Raw genomic sequence first — 21726 nt, forward strand, 5'->3', positions numbered from 1 at the left:
ACTTCTCTTCCTTCTCCCTCCCTCCCTCCCTCCCTCCCTCCCTCCCTCCCTCCCTCCCTCCCTCCCTCCCTCCCTCCCTCCCTCCCTCCCTCCCTCCCTCCCTCCCTCCCTCCCTCCCTCCCTCCCTCCCTCCCTCCCTCCCTCCCTCCCTCCCTCCCTCCCTCCCTCCCTCCCTCCCTCCCTCCCTCCCTCCCTCCCTCCCTCCCTCCCTCCCTCCCTCCCTCCCTCTTGTCCTTTCTTCTCTTTTTCTTCTTCAGAAGTCTCCCAGCACTGGGCGTTCACCTCTGGATTATTGTATAGTTCTTCATGCATTTTCTGGAATATACCTACACTTCCCAGCATGTCGGGTGAGATGTAGCAACACACTATTGTAGCAGAAGTAAGGAAAGAATGTAATCCAGAGAGCCAGCAGCTGTGTCCTGTGTGTGAACAGAGCTGTCACTGATGTTACAGCCTGAAGAATAAAGCCGAGGTGCTTGATTCAGTGCCACAAGAGGCCAAGAGAGTTTATTTGCCTTCAGTTCCTAAAAACATTTAAGATTCAGCAGTTCCTCTGCTTTCTGCATGGTGATATTGCACTTCTCTGTAAGTTTTCCCACTGCAGTTTGCACTTCAACTGGCAGTGTGTGCAGAATTTCAGTCCAATTTTCGTATGGCTCTTCTGCCTATCACTGTTAACACAAAGCCCTTCTCAGAACAGCTGAAGTCAGATCCCATCAGGGCAAAATCCCCCTTGGTCTACTGCTTCCAGCAAAGCTTTGCTCTCTTACACCAACCCAAAATCTGGCCTGTGCCATGCTACAACAACTGGAGCACTTCCTGAGCCCATGGGACCAGTGTAATGTAAAGCCTCTGTAATTGTAGGGCGAGAAGAAATCCTGAGAATGAAAACACCATAGAAACATGTCATTATTTTAATGGCCATTATTTTTTTCTCATGAGACAACTAAAATATGCAGAAGTAGCTACAGTCTGGAGGGTGCTTTTGCCGTAAGTGCAGAAACACGCCATGTAGCTGGATGGATACATGGGGGAGAGGCAACAGCAACAGCAAAGTGTGCATGAAGCTTTTAGCAAGCACCAGCACAGAACATCTCAGCCCGAGAGCTGTAGTGATCCCGGCGATCTCCTGTCCCCAAGTGCAGCCAGACTTCCTACGAGCACTCGAATGGATGGCTTTGCCGGTGTCTCCTCCCAGCTACCTCATTGCAGCAGGAGGCACTGGGGAGGGAGTGACATTTTCATTCCAGTAATGACATCTTCTTGGCATTGCTCCAATCCCCTAGGAATTCCTATCAGAAATGCAAATGACTTGGGGGGGGAGTGAAGATTAGAGTTTGGAATGGAATTATATGAGCTTCTCGTGCCTCAGTTTCTCCTTCCCCCTCCTGAGGATAATGCAGTTTCCCTGCACTTCTCCTTTTAGCCAGGTTTCCAGAGTGTTGCAGGAGCTGCTGGGCAAGTGCTGCACGCTGATGGCTGTGGCAGAGCTAAGAGCTGCATCGTGTTGTAACGATATCGCTCCTTATGGCGCCTTTCAACCCAGATTCTCACCGTAACTCCTACGAAAAGGCAGCGCCAGATTTTTAAAAACGCTGTTTGTAAGTGACTTTTTCCACGCCGTTCTACTAACCCTGTGGCAGCAGAGATCTCCCTCCTAAGCTCTCTCCCTACTTTCCCGCTAGCGGAAAAATGGTCGAGGCCGAGCCGATCCTGCTTGAAGGGCACGGGTGGATGTCCTCACTTTTGCCGGTGCTCCTCCACAGCTCAGCCGCCGGGGTGGGGTGAGCGGCATCCCCGGGGCCAGAGCCCGGAGGGTGGGGAGAGCGTGGCCGAAGCAAGGAGCTGGAGAGGGCCGGCCGAGGGAGGTGGGGCTGGGGGTGCTGTGTGCATGAGGCGGGGCTCTGCTCATCCCGGCAGAGCCTCGGCTTGGAGGGGCTGAGTCCCGGTGGTGGCCCCACGTCCGCCTCCCCTGGGGATGGTGCGCCGGGGCTCCAGAGGAGCCACATGTGGCTAGGGGGATAAGCGGTGCCCCGGCAGCTCCCGCGGATGTGGGTCACCCGCTCCAGGCGCTCTGGAAACCAGGCCGCCCGGCGGAGCAGCCCTCGAGGGGCGCCGCCTCCACACCCCTCCCCGAGCCCTGCCGCCCCGCCCCGCCCCGTCCTGTGCCGCCCTCCCGGGGGCTCGGAGCCCCGCTCCCGTCCCGGGGCGGCGGAGCGGGGGCGGCGGGCGCGGTGATTCGCCGCTTCGGGGGCGGTGGGCGCCCGGCTCATGCATATTCATGACGTGATGTCAGAGGGGGAGCACAGCGCTCGGTGACCGCCCGAGAGCGCCATTTCCTGAAGGAGGCGGTGGCGGCTGGGCAGGGACGGACGGACGGACGGACCCGCAGAGTGGCGCCGCGGCGGCCAAGCCGGCAGGGGGAGATCGCCCGGCGGCGGCCACCGGACCGGAGCGGACCCGACCCGACCCGACCCCACCGACCCGCGCCGTCGCCCCGCAGCAGGTTCTCCCGAGGCTCGCCCCGGCCGGAGCCAGAAGTTTGAGCGTCCCCGTAGGCTCCCGGGAGAGCCCGGTTTCGGGCGGCGACGCGGGGCTGCCCCAGCCGCTGTCGCCGCCGCCTGCCCGGGCGGTGGGAGCCCCCCGCGGCGCCGGGAGCAGGGGGGAGGATGGTGGTGCGGGAGCGATGGAGCTGAAGCGGAGCATGGCGATCCCGCGGCTCCTCGTGCTGGGACTCTGGGCTGCGGCACTCCGGGACGTCGCTGCCGTGGCAGGTGAGCGGAGCTGACAACCCGGTGGCGGCGGGGCACTGCCCCCCGAGACCCCGGGTGCGGCGGGAGGGGCTGCGGGGCACGGCTCCTGCCGTCGGACCGGGTCTCCCCGCGGCCGTAGTACCCCTACGGGTGTCGGCAGCCCGCTGAGGGCCGCCCGGCAGTAGCGTCGGGGCGCCTGGTCCGCCCGCTGCGGCGGCCGCGGGGCCTCGGGCAGCCACAGGTGGGGGTCGGGGCCGGGGCATTTTGCCCCTCCCGGCCGGGCACGGGCGGCTCCGCCGCGTTTGTGGGGCCGGCGACGTGGCGCTGGGGAGCCGGCGGGGAGCCCGGGCTGTGCGAGCCTCGCCCGCCCGCGAGTAGAGTAGCGAGTAATCCTCTCCGGTGTTGGCGGAGGCATCGCACTGGAATGTGCCTAGCGCGGGCCGCGGCCGAGGAAAGCCGGGCGCTAACGCATTCCTGGGTGGCTTTTGTTGTTTTTTTCCCTCGCGAACTCATTTTCCGAAGTTTCACCCCCCAGTCGGCCGGGAAAGGCAGCGTGCTGCAGCGTCTCGGCGCCCCGGCCAGCCTCCTCCCGACTTGAGCGGGAGTTTGGGCTCCGCGCTGCGTGTGGAGCGATGTGCGTGCAGTGACACGGAGCTGGGGAGGCTGGGGCACAGGCTGGATCGCTAGATTAGTGTCCTAAGGAATCTGAGGAGCAAAAAGCCTTTACCCTGGCATGCATGAGCAGACGTCTTCCTCTCTCTCCGCTCCCAACATCACAAAAAACATATTCTGTTCCTAGGAATTAAAATATTCAGAGGTACCAAGTTTAAAAAGCAAACAAACAGATGTGCCATGTATTTTGACAACTAGTGTGTTCACTTGCTGTCAATTCAGACAACTGCTTGATAAGAAATTTAATACAGTTCTGTTTCCTATCTATACATTTCACAATCTGCAGCTCTTACAGGTAGGCTTGGTGGAACCTATTTGGATGAAATTACTTCTTGCACAGTCAAGAATGTTGTCAGATGAGAAACAGTGGGTGGGAGAGTAAAACAAGGAATAGGTAGAAATTAAAATCCCTATTTGCCTCCTATGTGATTCTTCCTGATACCTGCAGGAAGAGATGCTGCAGCCAAAACTGCATTTTTGACCTGTGAAGTTATTAAAAATACCTGATCTGTAATTCTGCATTTTGGTTAAAATTGATGAAGGGATTATACTTGGATGGTATGTGCAACTCTGACTGAACACTTGTACTGTATGTTAATTTCCTACATCACTGATTTCTCTGCTGACTGAAAACTATAAATGATTTCTAACAATATTTCCTGGTTTCATTTGTGGCTAACTCTTTCAGCAGGGCAGTCTGAAGGATGCTGAGTAGTTTGATTTTCCATGAAGGCACCTGTAATGAAAATGTCTGTCAGTTTGTGCTCGTGTAGCAGCCTGACTGTATCAGTTTTCTGTAGCACAGAGAGAGCTGCTACGAAGCTTTCGTGTTGTATTCTAGTACTGTGAATGGTGAAAGGGAGGGAGGATGCTTTCTGGCATGCACTGGGACATGTCGTTTGTGTTACATCTGAGTTAAGTAATGCAAGGTTAGATCATCCTCACCCAAGGTGATCAAATCCTTAGCCCAGCAAACGAGCTGGAGCAACTAAGCTCAAATGATCAGCTAGCCCGTTTTCCAGTGCTCTCTGTGAATTTGCTAAATGAGTAACAGCAGACAGAAAGGCAAAAGACTGAGTGTCGGAAAACCAGCTGAGGAATCTCAGCGAGGAAAGGAATAAAGACCTTCTGCCTGTGTTCTGGGTTTTTTCCTAGACCTCTGGTACTCATCTGGGTACAGGCTGTGGGTGGCAGAGAGCTGGCTGGTCCCACAGTGCTGGTTCCCCTTCTCCCAGCTGTTACAGCCACGCTGTGAGTTCCTCTGCTGCTCCTCTGCCCTGTGAGGTGGTGCCCTCATGGATGTGGGAGGGGGGCGTTTGAGCAAGAAGGGAGGTGGCACATCCGAAATCTGTGTTGGATCACTGGTAAGGCTGTAACAGAGTTCAAGAGCAACAGGGCTGCTCGCTAAGCAGCGCTTTCTGACCGGCTCTGTGGGCTAGCAAGGCATCCTGTGAGACCTAGTGAACTGGGTGAAGTTGTAATGTATTGTGAGGGCCAGGCAAGAGTGATGGAGTAATTTTTTTTCTGAAGGATGTGGAGTCCACTGCCAGAGCGTAATACTGGACTAGGCTAGACCAGTTCTGGTCTGTCAGTCCTGTGCCACTGCATAGGAAATAGCCACTCTCCCTAACAAAACTAACTTTACATGTATTTTCTACCTTCCTGTTTTCCCACGGTCTCCTTTGATCTTCTGGTTCCTCCTTTATATGCCTGTCTTTCTTAAATGTGCTTAGATAGTTGGCTTCCGTGTCTTCTCATGGTAACACATTCCATACATTCGCTTCTGCTTGAGGGAAACACTCCCCGTCCACCCACACATGTAACAGCGCTCCGGGCCAAATTCTGATCGCTTCTGTGTCAATACAGACCTGAGCAGCTTCACCGGCTCTGGCCCTGCTGCTTTGGGGTCACAATGGTGTAGCTCTGGGTACAGTGTGGTCCTTTGGCTGGATGGAAGGGTCCTCCAGGCGGCTCATTCAGCACACACCCACATCACACGACAGAAATATCTGTTCTCTAAACAGTTCTGCTCCTCAGTGAGGTATGCTGTGGAATAGGCTTTGCTTTCATGGATTTTGAAAATTGTAGAGAAGCTTTCTGTAATGCAGGAGAACAGTGTATGCCAAATAACAAAACATAATTGATTCTTTCTCATATCCAACCTCTTTACAAATGCATACAATGGAGCAAGCGTGATGATTTCTTAGCAGCACAAGAACACTGTAGCTTAAATCCAGGCCTGGGAAAAAGAGGGAGGTGTGGTAGCATGTTGAACAGATGCAGTTAGCACTGCTGGATCACTGACACGGTGAAGCTCCTGGCGTTTCTGTGCGTCTCTGCTTGGGCACTGCTCTGCAGAACATCACCCTGCTGTTAGAGGAGTTGAAAAAATCCCCATGTACACACTGAACCACCACTTTTCTCCAGGAATTGTGCTTTCAGTGCTTGCATTTGCCTATCGCTTAGCAGACATAGTAGAGCAGTGCTGAGACTAACACACTCCTCTGCAGCATGTGCTGGTAGGGTATGTAATTCCAGACCACCAACCTAGAGTAATTTGCTGTACTCCAACCCCCCTTCTTCTGGGGGTGGGGCGGAGTAGTATTTTTTTTTTAGGTATGAAATTTACAGGACCTCCAATCAAATTAAAGGTGTCCCAGGGTCAACCTGTGAAACTAAATTGCAGCCTCGAGGGAATGGAAGATCCCGAGATGTTGTGGATCAAGGACGGAGCAGTGGTGCAAAGCGTAGACCAGGTGTACATTCCAGTAGATGAAGAGCACTGGATCGGCTTCCTCAGGTACAACAGATGCAGAGAAGGAAGAATATCATGGAAACTATTGCACAGTTTTCTGCTGTCAGCTATCTCTCTGCGACTGCAGTGCCCTCAGTGGGGCAGAGTCCTTAGGTCTGCAGTTCACTGTGTGGCAAGGGCATAACTGAGAGCAGAACTGAAGCCACTGAGCACTGAGATTCTATCCAGTAGAACCATATTGGTTTTCTGACTACTGTGGGGACAGGTGCTTTGCTAATGCTTGTGATGCTTGAGACGTGACTTCAAGGTGAAAGGATGGTCTTGCTTTGTTTGTTCATCTTGTTCTGCCGTGCAGCAGTATAAATAGGTTTTCTCTCTTGTACTCATCCTGTTCTCTTACTCTTGAGCTGTCAGTCTGCCTAAAAGGTGAGGATTGTTGATAGAAATGAGACTCCCAGGACTACATCCCCTTCCTTTCTTTGGGGAGGAGTGTTTGTCCTCTGAACCATCCCTGATTCATTTTGCAATGAATCCTGATCTATTCCTAATACATTTACACTACGTGATAGCAGTTCTGCCCCACTCAGAGGCATAAAACTCTTATGCAAAGCAGATCTCTGTACCTTTATTTCAGCAGAAGAGGAATGTCAGCTAGTTCTGGAAGTACTGAGATACACAAGACCCAAGGTTCTGCTCTATTTTGTACATTAAAAGAGCTTGTACAGACAAATATACCAATACCACAAGAGCTCAAAACTGTTGACTGACTGAGAATCACTCTTCCCTGAGCTCTGGCTTCATCTCCTACTATGTGTCTTGGATTGACATTGCACAGTCTCCAATCCCACCAACTAAAAGTCTTTGTGTTAAAGCTTGTCGGTAAGAAACATTTTGGTCGGAAAAAACATCTGTGCACAGTAAAACTATTACATAATATTATGTTGTGGAAACAGTTTGTCTTGAAACTATACTGTTTACTTCCCCCCAGTTCCGCTAGCTAATTCTGTCCTTCACAATCTCATTCTGATCTCCTTTCTTGCCTCTTGTTTTACTCCGCTGAGAACTCTCTGCAGCACCAGAGATAAGCTAGGGTGCTAAATCTGGATGTATCTGAATCTTTCTCTCCTTTTTCCTTTCTTCTCCTAAAGAGATCATTTCTACCACCCGCGTGTGACTCTCTGCTGTGATCACTGTGTTTCAGAACTTGGGCAGGACAGCTGATGCCATTTGAAGGTCCAGCTCTGAAAATCGGGCTGTAGTGGGTCCCTTTTGTGCATTTCGGCAAACACTCTCCCCTTTCTGTCTTCCTTCCTGAGACGTCCTTCCCCTTCTCCGAGGAGGACTGCTAGCGTTAGAAAGGTGGGCATCAGCTCTGCGGAGGATCCCTGCATGGCAGCAGACGCTCGGCCGCGCGTCCGGCGGGGAGCTGTCAGCACTGGTGCACTGACGGGCTCTCAGAGTCACACTGTTGCCTTTGGTAACCGAGACCTTGCTGCTCTGGGACCAAAGTCTGCCCTTGCTCACCATGCACCAGCATAACCCCTTGAAATCACATACAGGGAGGCCCGAGGAGTTTTGCAGAGTGAGCCACTCTTGGGATCAGAATAGTGCTGAGCGCAGTTGAGGCGAGGGGGACCCTTTTCTGACCCATCTGCTCCTGTGTGAGGCTGTTGCCAGTCCCGTCACCTGAGGCAAAGCAGTCGAGCTCGCTGGAGGTTTGCAGTGTGGAGTTTCCTGCTAGCTCAGAGGTTGTAGGCCAAGCTGTTGCACTTGAAGGCTAGCTAGAGTCAAGATTCAGGATGGAGATGACCCTTTCCTATCCTCAGAGGACACAGATGACTGGTTTTCTGCGAGGATATTTTTGGAGGAAGATTGTCTGCTCTGCAAGGACTCTCTCCACCCACTTTAGAGAGGAGCCTCCCATCTCTGCTGTTTTGCCATGTGCTTTGTGCTGGCTGGCTGTTGATCTCCTCCCCAGAGCTGGCTGTGTCTCAGTGTTTTCCATGCATCTGGTTTGCCAAACACTGGAGGGTCCTTTGGGGCAAAAACATGCTTTATCCACATAAAATATCGATATGGCTTTTGACTTTTTTCAGCTTGAAATCCGTCGAGCGGACAGATTCTGGGAAGTACTGGTGCCAGGTTGAGAACGGGGGGAAGAAGGAAGAATCACAACAAGTGTGGCTCATAGTGGAAGGTAAGGAGGAGTAGTAGTGCTGGTTTCCTTTCAGGGCTGACCCACCAATATGCTCTAGGTCGAAGTGGTGAGAGCAGATTGCTCCAGTGACAGGCTTCTTGGCTCTGAACCATTGCTGCTAACTGCAGGGAAATCACTACAGAGCAGGAATAAGAACTAGGAGAACTGCTTCAAAGAGCAGAGCTGTCAGTTCATTGCCTTCTGGTTTTATTTTGGCATGTTAGGAAACAAGATCTTTTTGTGCAAGCACATTTCTTTCCCCTTAGCTTTTAAGTCCATTGTTGCGGTCATCTCTAAATAATTCATAGAATGGCGAATAGTTCGGCTCAAGAGGAATCCATAGGGCTCATCTGGTCCAACCCACTTCTCTAAGCAGGGTCACAGTCTGTTCCTGTGTGTCAGCCAAACAGGTCTTTGTGGGCAAGGTGCAGTTTTAACCCAGCTGTGAGTTTTGAGAGAAGTGCTGTACATCAGCACTTCATAGCTGTGACTGTTCCATGCGGAACTTTTCTGTCCAGGGTTGTCTGATAAGAATGGCTTCTACGTGGCTGCTCAAAATTCACCCAAGGCAGCGTGGATCTTATTTTCTCTGGTTTCATTTCCCTTGAGCCACGATTCTGTTAGATCCTCAGAAGCTAGTAGTCATAGGATGGCTTAATACTTGGTGAAGAAGTTGACAGGAACAATGCATTTGCAGCCAGAAGTAGTTTTTTGGATGTATTTGGTAACATTTGGGCCAGAATTGACAGTCCTAAACAGAGGAGCAGGGAGGGTGTAGTGGGAGGTGATGTGGTCTGGGTGTTTTACAGCAAAGGTCTTGCTCGCTCAGAGCAAGAATGGAAACATTCATAGCAGCTCTCACAAGAAGAGTAACACATTCTGCCTTCCATAAATCCCAGGCTTTTGTCTACCTAAGTTTTCAGGTATAGTTTCAAATGGAAATTGTTGTTTACTGCTTAAAACACTCCCTTGTGCAGAGTTTTTATTTCTATCCAATTACCATGGCCTGCTCCAGAGGTGGCTGCATTTGCATGGTGGGTGCATTAGGAGTGATTGGGTAGCTCAGCATGCTAAGCTGTCAGAAAAAACCGTGCTGCCCTTCTGGACTGCACAGGCAAAAAGTATCAAAGTCACAAAAAACAGCTGCAGTTAGGTGAGGTGAAGTGTGTTGAGAATGAAGGCCAAAGCTTTCAGCAGAAGTAAAAAAAAATGCAACTAGTTGCCTTTATGAGAAAAACAAGTATGATAGTTACAAGAAGGTAGTTAAACTTGAACTGGGAATGTGGTCATGTGTAAAGGGAGTTGGTGGATAAAATTAAAAATTAACAAGTAGTGATAAGGGGTGGAGTTTAAAAAATGTGTCAGCTCTTAGCATAAGAAAACACCTGGGAATGCAAAAGCCTATCAGACCCACCTTTGCAGTTATCTCTGTATTTCTTCCCTGGACGTGCCAGCTTTGTGTAGCAGTGGTTGTTCTATTGATAACAACTGTCCTCTTGACTGAGGGAGGATCTTTGGTGATTTGCAGCTTTCAGTAGGTGCTGACACACTTCAGTGTGGCACACAAAGTGTGGACTGTTGGTGATCTAACTTAAAGTGAGCTTGACTGGATTTCTGTGCTGTATAATATCTGCTTAGGTAGTCTGTATCTGCCAGGTTTTCTAGCTATGGTATTTGAACTGCCTTTGTAATAAAAATGTTTGATCTTATGAGACACTTCTTATAATTTACAAAACTAAAACTGTTTTGAACCTGTTTCCTGGCTTAGAAACCAGTCTCTGGCCTTCCTGAGAACATGATGGTGTTTGATGCCTGGAGAGGTGATCTCAGAGGCACACTGTGGAGCATTAAAAAACGGATTGTGTTTCTTACAGAACTTTCCATCTGAAATTACACCTTGACTGTGTGGCTGTTCCTGGGGCTGCTAGCCTCCATTGTGGCTAGTCAGAGAGCAAGCCATACCTGTGTGGACACAATGCCTTGAATCAACACTGTCTCAAAACCGAGCTGTACATAAAAATCAGCTTTAAAGGTTGGACGCTGGCTTGGAAGGGGGAATAGGTGGGATTATTTCCTCATTTTGCTGCTGATTTCCTGTCCACTGGCTGCTCAGTGCCTCCATGGGGCATCTGTGAAAGTGCTGACACTCACCTCTTGTACCAGGAACTGGGAGGCCAAACGTGTCACAGGCAGTGAGCTGCCCAGGTAACATTGACAGGGGCAGTGCGAGTTCCTCAGCTGGATGAGTCAGCTGCACTCCTTCAACTATGAAAGTTTTTAATTGTGGTCTTGTCTGCTCTGTTTAGCTGCTCCCAAAGTGAGAAAACCTGCCGAGCTGGGCAGGATCTTCCTGAAAGTTTACCTTGGGTGTCATGACAAATGGACAGGAGGCAGGGATCCTGCTCACAGGTAGAGAAACGGTGATTATTTTCCCTTCTAATCTTCCTTGGAGAAGGAGAGCAAAGCAGGCAGAGGTGTTGCAGCTGGTATCTCAAAAGCTTACTCATTTTTATTGTTTATGTATGAATGCAATAAAAAAATTAAGTATAATATGTCAGCAAAAACAAGCAGTATGCCATGACGATGGATATACCTGTCCTGAACATTACCCTTTGCACAGATAGGCACTGTCATTCCTCAAGAGACTTGGGTTTAGACCTGGTTTAGTCTGTTCATTTACTTCTCTAAGGGAAGGAGGCAAAGAAGGCACAAAGGAACTGCTGCCTGAAAGACATAAGCAGTGACTGGACAGTCAGTGAAAGACTGAGGAGAGCACTTTTGGCTGTAGCTTGGGGGAAATGTCAAGTGTTAGGCTTCTAAATCCGTATTTAAGCATCTGTATTAATTGACTGCTGTTGGAGGTGCTTGGGCCTGTCATCTTTGGCCAGGGACAGACAGTGCAAGTTCAGCATGTGAATGCACAATGTTGTCAGTTCCTCTGTTTCTGTGGGGCAACAGATCAGCAGCTTCCAAAACATGCTTTTTGCAGGTGAGAATACCTTATTTTGGTTGGGGTAAGTGCTCTTGGTATCAGAGTGTTTGACACACAAAGATTTCTGTATAGAAGGGAACTGAATGTTTCTCTGGGCCTTCAGCTATTCCACCAACCACCAGAAATATGAACTGGCTGTCCTGCATGGTCAGCACTGCTGCTGATGGCAGGTGAAATTTGTGCTACTGGTTTGGAGCACTGAAACCACGAGAATTTTGGCATTGCCCATAAGAGGAACCACATCAGTTGATGTGTTGAACTACACTGCTATTGCCACTTAGGGATGACCTAAGGTAGGTAGCATTGCAGCTGCCCTTTGGTCCCCCTGGGCCTAATCTGAGACCTGTTGTACCAACCAGGAGTCTTTCCATGGTGGGGAACAGATAATTACCAAGAGAGCTGTGTCCGTGGATAGCCTTCAGCTCTGAAACAAATTACCCCTGACTCCAGGGCAGCCTGGTTGTCGTGGTGTCAGAGTGTGCTGGAAGGCATCTCCATTCAATTAAGCTCCAGAGAGAGCATTGTAAATGCTCCCAGTCTCTCACCGCGGGGACTCTTTCCTCATTCATGGGTTTGTTAAAGCCGGTAGTACAACACTTTCTCAAGCTTCAGTTTTTAATGCATGGCAAGAAGTATCTGCAGCTGGATTAGCTGTCTTTTAAAGTGGTGTCTGCCATCACTAAAGTTATTGACTGTTGCTGCTTTAAACTCCAATCTCTCCTGCTGAAAAATTGAGAAAATGCTACCACTAAAAGCTGTTTCATAGGGGAGTCTTGAATTGAAAGTGGTTTTTCAAAGGCATTGTGGGAAGCAAGCACTTTTTCTCTCTGACTTCTAATAGTAGTAGCATTTAGGCATTCGTGCCCTGAGGTGATCCAGCATATCTGACCCTTGGTTTTTGTGAAGGGCTTAGAGGGCGTCGGATTCGGGCTAGCAGCAGGACAGATGGATGTCCAGTGTTGGGCACTGATATTAGTGGAAATAAACAAGAGGCAGTTACTCCAGTTATTGTCATTTGTCTGTTGCTTTTCCAGGTGTGCCCTACTTTACTGTGGAACCTGAGGATGTGTCTGTGTCTCCTAATGCCCCATTTCATATGGCCTGTGCTGCTGTTGGTCCCCCTGAACCAGTGACCATTGTCTGGTGGATGGGAGACTCTAGAGTGGGGCTCCCAGACGTCTCCCCCTCCATCTTAAATGTGTCAGGTAAGGCTGCTGCGGCTGCAGGGGATCACTTTGAGCATCAGAAGAGGAGAAGAGCTCTCTTCTGATCATGCCCTGAACATTGGGTAGCCACTCATGGGAATGGTGTTTAACTCTGATTAAGGGTTCAGTGGTCATAATCACATACAAAGATTATCTCGAGGGGTGATGTTTGCCCAATGTTTTCTGCTGGCTTGAGGCACACAGGCCCTTACAGAGTTTGGCACTCTTGTTAAAGATGCCATTGAGCAGATGATGCGTTGGGTGCCTCTTGTTCCACCTCGTGGAGGGTGTTCATGGTTATGGAAGTGATTCTGTAGGTGCCCTTTCTCTTGGAACTCTCCAAGCATTCAAATGCAACAGATGCCATCCCTCCTTCTGTGCACAGCCCTGTCATACACTGCTTTCCTCTCTCTTACCCACCCCTATCTCTGCTCTTGCAGGCTTGCTGGATGCTCTTATCATGAAAATCTGACTGCCTCATGTAATTGTTTGACACTTGAAGAGTGATTGAATCAGTGCTCAGATGGGCTGGTTGATCCCTTCAAGACCAATGTTTGCCCCAGCGCAGATCTTTTCCCAGCAGGGCCAGCAGAAAAACTCAGGAGCCAGTAGGTATTAGGGCCTCTCTTCAGACCACTTTCAGAAAGGGTGATGTATCTCTACCAGGAACTGACTGCAGCTATTCTTGCAGTTACCTCTTAAAAGTGAATTTATTCTAGTTAGTTGTCCAGCAGCCTTGTGCTATATTTTCTCTTTGCTGTTGTTTCATTATTCTCAGCAGCCCTGACCCAAAGTTTAACTAGTTATCTAGAATTAAAAGAACTAAACTCTTTACAGCTAAGAGTCATCTCTATGCCCTTTTTATCAGTATTAATACAGTTACACCCAGGCTGAGTTTTTATATGTCTTTGACCATCCTTTGAACAATCGAATCCTATTCAGGCTTTCCTTAGAACTTTATTCACAAATCAAAATCTGATTTGTGATTTTAAATGGTTTTAATCATCTGCTCCCTCTCTTGCGTAGACACCGATGCTGTTCTAAGTTGGAAATGAAAACTGCTCCCTTATGATATAATCTTCCTGTTGAAATGGAAACTGAAAAGATGGATAGTCAAGAGGGGAAAGACAATAAAAAAAATAAGTCACCCTTCCTCCACTAAACTCATCCCACAGTGCCTCACAAATATCTGTTTTTGGGGGACAGGGGCTTGGAAGCCTGAAAAAGAGACATCTGCTCCTAGTGATTCTCCAGATGAATTGCTATTTTATTTATTAAGTGTCATCCGCACCTCTATTTGCTTCCAGTGTTCTTTGGGTTGCCCCTTGGGCACACCCTCTTTCAGTGCACGTTGGGGTGCCCCTTGGGCATATCTTGTCTTTGCAATTTAAGATATGTAGCAGGACACAACCTGCGTGGTTGGATTACCAAAGCGTGTCAAAAAAGACACTTGGTAAGAAAACAAGCATTGCTAGCTGAGGAAAGTATCGTGCTCTGAAGAAAATAGTAACTAACTACTTGGCTAGAAAGCAAGCATTTAGAAGGTTCAGCAATGATGTATTTGGAAAGCAGTGCTGGCATGGTGCTAGGGAACACGCAGTTCCTGATTTGTGGTGTATTTTGTATTTTCCTCAGGGCAGGGCTGTGTTGGGTTCTGTCTTGGGACAGGCCTACCGCATCAGGTGCTGCTCTTCTGTGCTGCCTGGTCTTCAGCCTGCTGGCAGCATCTTCATCTGGTTCACAGGGATGAGAATAGCACTCCCTTCTCTCTTCCATTTCACCTTCTTTGCAATGCTGTTAGTCTCAGGCTTGAGAGGTGAATCAAAGGTCAGAGACACTGTGCAAGCTACTCTGTGCAGCTCTGAAATGTTTTTCCTTCCTAGATTGTATGCCCACAGTGAGCCAGTCTTTACCTTTTCTCAGGTAGAGCCTTTTAAGGCAACTGAGGGCCAAGTCACATGACAGTAGTTGCTGGACACAGTTGTCCAGGCAGCCTTGCAAACCTATCTCAATTCTGATTCATTTGCCATATTTATATGCATCCTGGAACAGCCAGACATCAGTATGATGCAGATGGATGGATGGATGGATGGATGGATGGATGGATGGATGGATGGATGGATGGATGGGTGGATGGGTGGATAGATGGATGGATGGATGCTCATAGAAGACATTCTTACTTGTATCACCCCTGGAAAGTGTTTCAGTGCTGATGCAGTAGCATTTAACTTCCACATACTTTGTGTGTCTTCAGAAGTCTGATGCAAGGTGAGGAACAGGTGGGCATTGACTAGAAATTGGCAGCATCTGATTAAAAGTTTGCCTGGGCTTACAGCCCAGTTAGAAGATGAATGTTGCTCAGGTGTAGGCTGAGGCCCAAAGTGTTGGGCTTTGTGTGAGCTCACAGTTCAGCACAATCCTTGCTCCAAAGATGCTCACCAGAATGTGGGAAGCAGACATCTACTACCTGAGCATTATGAGCTGCTGTTCTGACAGATTGTTCCTTCCTTTTCAGTGCTTTCTGACACTTCCATGGGAGCTTTTCTACATTGCCACACTCCCTCCATTAAAAATGTGTTTAGCACATTAGTCACATTGAAATCTGCATGTCTTTGATTGGCACCCAGCTCACCCCTCCAACTGCCTGTACAACTTGAGCTGGATGTCACAAACAATTGAAATTTTGCTGAAGGTTGAAGCTGGATTATATAGCTATTTGTGTTTCCTTTCCTTTTCTTGGCTGATCTCCAGGTATTAATCAAAGCACAGTTTTCTCCTGTGAAGCTCATAACATAAAGGGATTGTCTTCATCTCGGACCGCCACTGTTCAAATTAAAGGTGAGAGACTGGGTGCAAAAGACTGGGCAAGGGCCTCAGATTTGCTCTCTGGGGAGGGAAGGTAGGGCTCCTTAATGCAAGGAGCTGCCTCAAAGCTGCCAGCACCGGCTGGAGCTCTCAGCAGTCGAAACAATGCTTTGTGTTCTAGCAGCAGTTCCCACTTCCTATGCAGGGCCATGTCCCAGGCTGTTGAAAATAATCCACATCTGATTCAGGAGTGGAAATGTGATATCAAATGACAGCTTTTCCTTGAAAAGGAGAGAGCTGGGGTGATTAAGTTGTTTGTGAGAGATGAAGCTGGTATAAATTTGTAGCAGGGAAGTTTTTCCCTCTTGGGAATAGATGGGTCTTGTTAGAGCTAAAGAGGCCATTGCTTCTGCTTGCTTTTATTAGCATCACATTAGATCCTGAAAAAAAAGTCAAGGAAGGTGATCACCAGTGGCCAGTAAGGTCTGCTCATCCACACTGTGTTTATGAATTTTATTTTTTAAATTCTCTGCTCTTTAAAAGCTTGTTGAAAACAAATAATTCCTAGCCTGTGCATGACCAGTTGCCATTTGGAAGTCTCCAGGCTGAAACAGGGATAGTCAGAGCAATCAGCTCTTCCCCTCTTTTTCATGTTGAGATGCTTCTGTATTAGAATTTTTAGTTATGCTTTAATGCACTTTTAATTACATGATCATCAGTTCCAGGACAGGCATGGCACAAAAATAATTTGTTCCAAGTGGTAGCTTATTGCTCAGCACAAATACAAGCAATCCTTTATGTCTGTGTCAGTATCAGAACTCACAGTTGTAGTAGCTAGTGTTCATTAAAGGAGAGGTCAAAATCCAGCTGTAATCTACTGCTCTTGGAGTATGTTTTTGTTCAGGACATTGCGGTTACTGCTATGCCAAGAATGCAGTACCTTGGACTAGTAAGATTTATAACTTAATTTAAAACCATTTGGAGTTGTTGCCTTAAAGGCTTGTGTACACAGAGGAGTTAGTTATTGTAGAATATATCTTGTATGGATATTTTATCCCGGGATAGAATTTAGTTCACAAAGCTATTACACTTTAAAATATCTTGCCAAGCCATAATTTGAAAAACCATTTAGCATAAACAAGTTTTTAAAGTTTTTTATGTTAATACAGATTATTATTTTTTTAACCATTAATAAGATGAAGAGGTAAAGACCTCAGAATTGTCTCATTTCCCAGCAATTATGTTTAGCTGGAAAGTGTTCCTCAGGGGTCATCAGCTAATGAGTCCACACAGCCTGTTTAGGAGGGAGATATTGCCATCACACACTTGTGTCACACACACACACACATATTCTGGAGCTGAGAAAAAGTAAGCTTAAGTCACTCAACTAGCATTGCACCAGTATGTGGCATGTCCTAGAGAAAAAAAAACAGGTTTTGTATAGCAAGTCCAGTGCTGTAGTCATAAAAGCTGTCTGTAATACCTCACAGATATGTCTAAAAAAGTAGTTATAAATTTGCCTAAGTGATGAGGCTTTCTAAATAGAAAAACTTTGAAGATCTAGCATAGCCCTGTTAAAATTAAAGCAAAGCTCCTACACAGCAGAAATAGGGCAGGCCCAAATAATGTTTATTTAGTTCTTGATCCTATGAATGTGCAGAATTCAGTGAAGTTACTCCTGGGAGTAGTTGTCTGCACATGCATGTTCAGGGCCTTCCTCTCTTACACAAACCCATCTGCTAATGCAGACTCTTAAATCTTTCTACAATTTATTAAACAATTAGTTTCTCCTGTGTTTCCAGGGGCAAATATTTTTGCTAGGACATTTACAAACTGTTAATGTTTCTTCCTATTTGCTCCTGTTGTTGTTCATTATCCTGCGTAGTGCCCACAATGTGCTGGGTGTACTCCAAGCAGAAAATTACTGTTATTGTAGCCCACAGTCCCCAGCGATTACAAAGCCCCATTGTTCAGCTACTCTCTAAGCACTGGGGAAGTTAACTCTCATTATGTTAACACTCTAGGTCCTGCTTTCTGACAGGCTTTTCTCTTCTTTATGTGTGCAGCTAACACTTTTAGGGTTGTATCCCGTGTGTTTCGGAGCACAACAGGAAACAGCCGCCCACAGTTTTTTCCCAAGAGATGACTGGAAAACACATCTGGCCCTTGCTTGCAGAGTTAGGGGAAGGTGCTAACAAACCACCCCTCCTCAGCTGCTGTCTCCTTTACACACAGGCTGTGTTAGCAGTTGATTATTTGTTCTCACTGGTGGCACAGGACATACCTCCTTCGGTCCTAACATCCTGTGTTGGAAAGTACACCTTGCTAAACTCAAAAGTTACAAGTGTGTCTGCAAAAGCTTGGGTTATGGACAATGTTTCCACAATACTCAGCAAGCAGTGAAAGCGGGATTTTTTTCCCTTTAAAGAACTTACAGACCTGAACACAAAACATCAAAAGAGGATGAAACAAAGATGCAGGAAAGTCTTAACTAAAGAAAGAACTAAAAAAGAAACTAAAGAAGAGCTCATTGCCCAACTTCCACCCCAGACCCTTGGTCTGCTGCCGTGACCCCCCACCCACACACCCTGTTCTTATCTAGGTGGCAGGCCCTGCCCTGGGTTCTGGTAACTGGTTAACCAGACAACAAAGGCTTTATAGGGTTAATCTGTGTCACCATCTATTCCTCTCCTTCAGGCCCTCTGCAGAGACCCCGAGTGTTTGGGCTCTGCATTTCTCTTGCAAGATGGCCCTGTGGATATGCTGATGGCAGCAGTATTGTGGTTGTCCTTGGTGCAGTGAAATACAAAGGTGCTCTGGCAGGGTAGGAATCCTGGCTCGAAATTACTCTTCTATTACTGCTTTCCAATGGCTACAGCTCAGGAGACATGAAAAATTCAATGTGCAGGCAGACCTTTGTCCTGAGGATGGGTTTCTGAAAGAGGACTCCTGAGGGTACAATTTGTTGAGGTGCTGTGGGAAAACTACTACAAGCATCAGCATACAATTTTTCAAAATGAGAAGGAGGTCAAGGGAGAGGTTAGTATTCATGAAGCTGCTAATTTTGGCAGGAGTGAAGTGCCCAAATGAAAACTCAGAGGTGAAAAAGGGATGGTGACCAGAAGGATAGGAATTAATTATTTGGAATTACAGTGAGAGGAAAGGAGAAGTCAAAGGGAAGCATCAAGGATCCTAAAAGGAAGCCAAGCCAGTTTGGTGCTGTGCTGTGGTGATAGGAAGCACGAGCATCTGATTAACTGTCCAGTCTTGGAATCCTGATTTTGTTCCTGGCCCTGCCCTTAATTTTTGGAGTGGTATCAGCCATGTGTGGCAGGCACTCCCTTTGGCTTGAATTTCCCCTCTGTAAGACAGAGTTTATTCATCCCAAGCCTGAGGAGGCAGTTTTCAGTCCAGGCTCTGTCCCAGGGTGTTTCAGTGGGAGTTTGCAATGGACACCTGGAGGCAGCACAAAGAGGTCTAGTGCAAACCCAGCTCCAGCGTATTCAGGTCACTACAGCAAACCACCCTCCAGCCAGTGCTGGCAGAGCTGGTGTCAAAAGCTGGGCTGAGAACCTGAGGTGGGATTTTAAAGCCCTGATTTAGTACACAGTATGGGTCCACAGGCAGCTGTGTGCAGGGCTGAGTCATGGCCTGCAATGGAGGGGGCAGGGAAGAGAGCTGAGTAGCAAAGGTGTAAACATCACACACTGGCATTGCTATCAAAGAGATAAACCGCTGCCTGTGTGCATCAATGGACAGTGTGAGAATGGCTGACAATAGCTTGTCCAATGTTAAAATAATAGTTTCATTCACAAGAAGTCAGGGACACTCTCTAAAGATGTGATATTTTACCACATTCCTGTTAGTGATTTCATTGCATAATTTTTAGCCTCAAGCCTCTTCCATTTCCACGTGAATACCTGCTCAGTTCTGTGTACACTGAAAGGTCTCTTTGTTTCCTTTCTAGCCATGCCTCTCCCGCCTCTCAATGTAACTGTAAGCCAAGTCACCAGCAGCAATGCCAGCGTGGTCTGGGTGCCAGGATTTGATGGTCGTGCACCGCTCCATTCTTGCACTCTCCAGGTATGGCCTCTCTGGGCTGTGCCCTGCCCTGCATGAATAACAGCACTCTCCTGAGCCACAACATTTCCTGGGCCCTCGTTTGCTCTCACATCTTATTAGCAGTGTTTCAATTCCTACTTCACAGCCTTAAAACATAAAAACTTAACAGGAGGCAACTCACAGGTGCCAAAGAGCAGGCCATGAACTTCATGCTCAAAAGTTAAGTGTTAAAGGCTGGCCACAATCTTCTGGCCAGCAGGTTATCAGTTGCTTTGTGGCAGCTGCTCCATCCAGGTTGTTGCACTGCAGCACACATGAAGCACACAGCACTCTGTGGGAAGTGCCCCGGAGCAGCTGTGGCTGCAGGGTACTCACCCTTCCTGCATGGAGCACTCTAGCTTGTTCCAGTGCAGGTGCCACGCCAAATCAGACCTGTGCTGTGGGATGCCAGAAGAAGTGCAGGAATTTGGACATACCAAGGAGTCCAAGGGATGAGGAGCTTGCAAAGTATAGGATGTGGTACAGGAAAGGTAGGAATGATGGAGGCAGGAGACAGATTGGGCTTTTTGATACAAGAACAGACCTATTTGTGTGTTTCAGAGCAATTTTAGGCTCTGTCTCTAAATCTTGATTGGATTTCCCTTGTCAAAGACCAGTTCTTCCCAGAAAATCAAGCTTTATAATGTTCTGTAGCTCTGCCAGGTGCAGAGTACCCCGCATCTCTGAAAAACTGGTCTGCTTCTTGAAGTTCCTGAGAGCAATGGTATGTGTCTGACCTCAGGCAGGGTTAGCTTCTATCATTGCATACTTGGCTGTAGAATCAGATCAAAAAACAGGTAACCCAGTGAGAAAATAAATGGTGATACCCAAAGCAGGCTGTGCAAACACAGCTAGGCACATTCCCCATGGATTTATTTGCCAGGCCTCTATGCTTTCCCTACCTGATTACAGCAGCATTGTGAGCTGGAGTGGAATTTCTATGCTGTGTTGCCAACTATGCAGAGGAGGATTATAAATTTAAGGTATGCTGGAAGCAGTCTTGCTAAGTTACTTGCAGCCTGCTTTTATTTGGGTTGGAAACCAGGGGTTTCATGCTCTGATGTCTATTATATTTCAGAAGTAAAAGAAATCATCATCTAGTTTAACTCACTGGCAGAAAGAACTTCTGAATGCAGCTGGCCCTGGTCTGTGGGTTTTGTTGCTGCTTCTGTTCTTGTTCACAGTTGAAAATGGTTTTCTTCCTCTGTTTTACAATGCCAGTTATCTTGAGCTGGAACAGCCTATTCTCTCTGGCTTGCAGGCTGTAATGCTAATCATTCTGGGGTTTAAGTTCTCCCTCTCACTTTTGGCAGGGGCGGGGTGGGGGATGGGACACATGGAAAAGAGGCTGAATCAGAGCAGCCCAGTTTCTGTCAACTCAGCAGTCTCTCACCCCTTTTCTAAGCCTTTTCTGTTCTATTTGGGGAGGACGGAGTTTCTCCATTTGAGTCTGAGAGCGGGATAACTTGGCAATGACCCTGCACTGTCAGAAAACCATGCTTCATCTGACTCCCACATTGAGAGGTTCTGTGTGAGGCATTGACCTACATTTCCATGTGAAAATGCACATGTTCCTGGCTCCTCATAACTGCACTTCTGCTGGGAGTCTCCCAGAAACTGAAGGGGGATTGGAAGCTTGGTGTGCTTTTCTGGCCCTCAGGCATTGCAGCGGGTGCCCCAGGAACCCTGTGTTCAGACAAGCAGATTGCTTCTGGGGACAGGGCAGGGCATGGCAGCGTTTTCTGACTGCTAACACAAGCCAGGTTCCAGGCTGTGAAAGGGGCAGATGCACGAGCACCAGCTCTTGGGAGTGTTTAACAGAAGCACATCATCCAGCAGACAGGGTTTTGCAAAATTGTTGTCTTGTGTTTCTCCATGCTGTGGAAGACACTGATAATGACAACAGTATGCTTTTCTCTTCAGGAAACTTGAGAGTCTTCCTTTCTACCAGCCAAACAAATCAGTGTGCCAAAAGTGTATGTGAGAGTGAGCAGAAGGACAGTGAGAAAGGAAGAAAGGCTGCCATATAAAATACATAAAGTCCATATGATTGTTTCACTTTTGTCAGTACATCTTGGTTTTACTCTTTGCGTTGCTATTTTGTATGCACTTGAGGAGAAAGACTGAGCCTGGGAGCTATGCAGTGATTTCTGCTATTGTTAGTACAAAAGTAGGAACATTGTCTGTGCATTAAAAGCACACAGTGATATCAGATTTAAATTTACATTCATGCTGCTTTAAAGCTC

At 47.9% G+C, this 21726-nt stretch overlaps 1 protein-coding gene across 3 annotated transcripts in view; it reads left to right on the plus strand.

Annotated features, from left to right (window-relative positions):
- The first annotated feature begins 2209 nt into the window (after window positions 1-2209).
- Window positions 2210-21726, plus strand: part of TYRO3 (TYRO3 protein tyrosine kinase) — a 41670-nt gene continuing 22153 nt past the window's right edge. Inside the window, exons 1-6 of one of the 3 annotated variants that reach the window (XM_058856108.1) lie at window positions 2210-2774; window positions 6042-6225; window positions 8277-8377; window positions 12404-12574; window positions 15326-15412; window positions 19347-19462. In XM_058856108.1, coding sequence (XP_058712091.1) covers window positions 2687-2774; window positions 6042-6225; window positions 8277-8377; window positions 12404-12574; window positions 15326-15412; window positions 19347-19462 — 747 coding nt within the window. In that variant the 5' untranslated portion in view covers window positions 2210-2686. Of the gene's footprint in view, window positions 2775-6027; window positions 6226-8276; window positions 8378-12403; window positions 12575-15325; window positions 15413-19346; window positions 19463-21726 lie in introns of all 3 variants that reach the window. The other 2 variants (XM_058856115.1, XM_058856120.1) reach the window with 2 other exon arrangements.

Source organism: Poecile atricapillus, chromosome 1 (genome assembly GCF_030490865.1).
Source record: "Poecile atricapillus isolate bPoeAtr1 chromosome 1, bPoeAtr1.hap1, whole genome shotgun sequence".
Lineage (NCBI taxonomy): Eukaryota > Metazoa > Chordata > Aves > Passeriformes > Paridae > Poecile > Poecile atricapillus.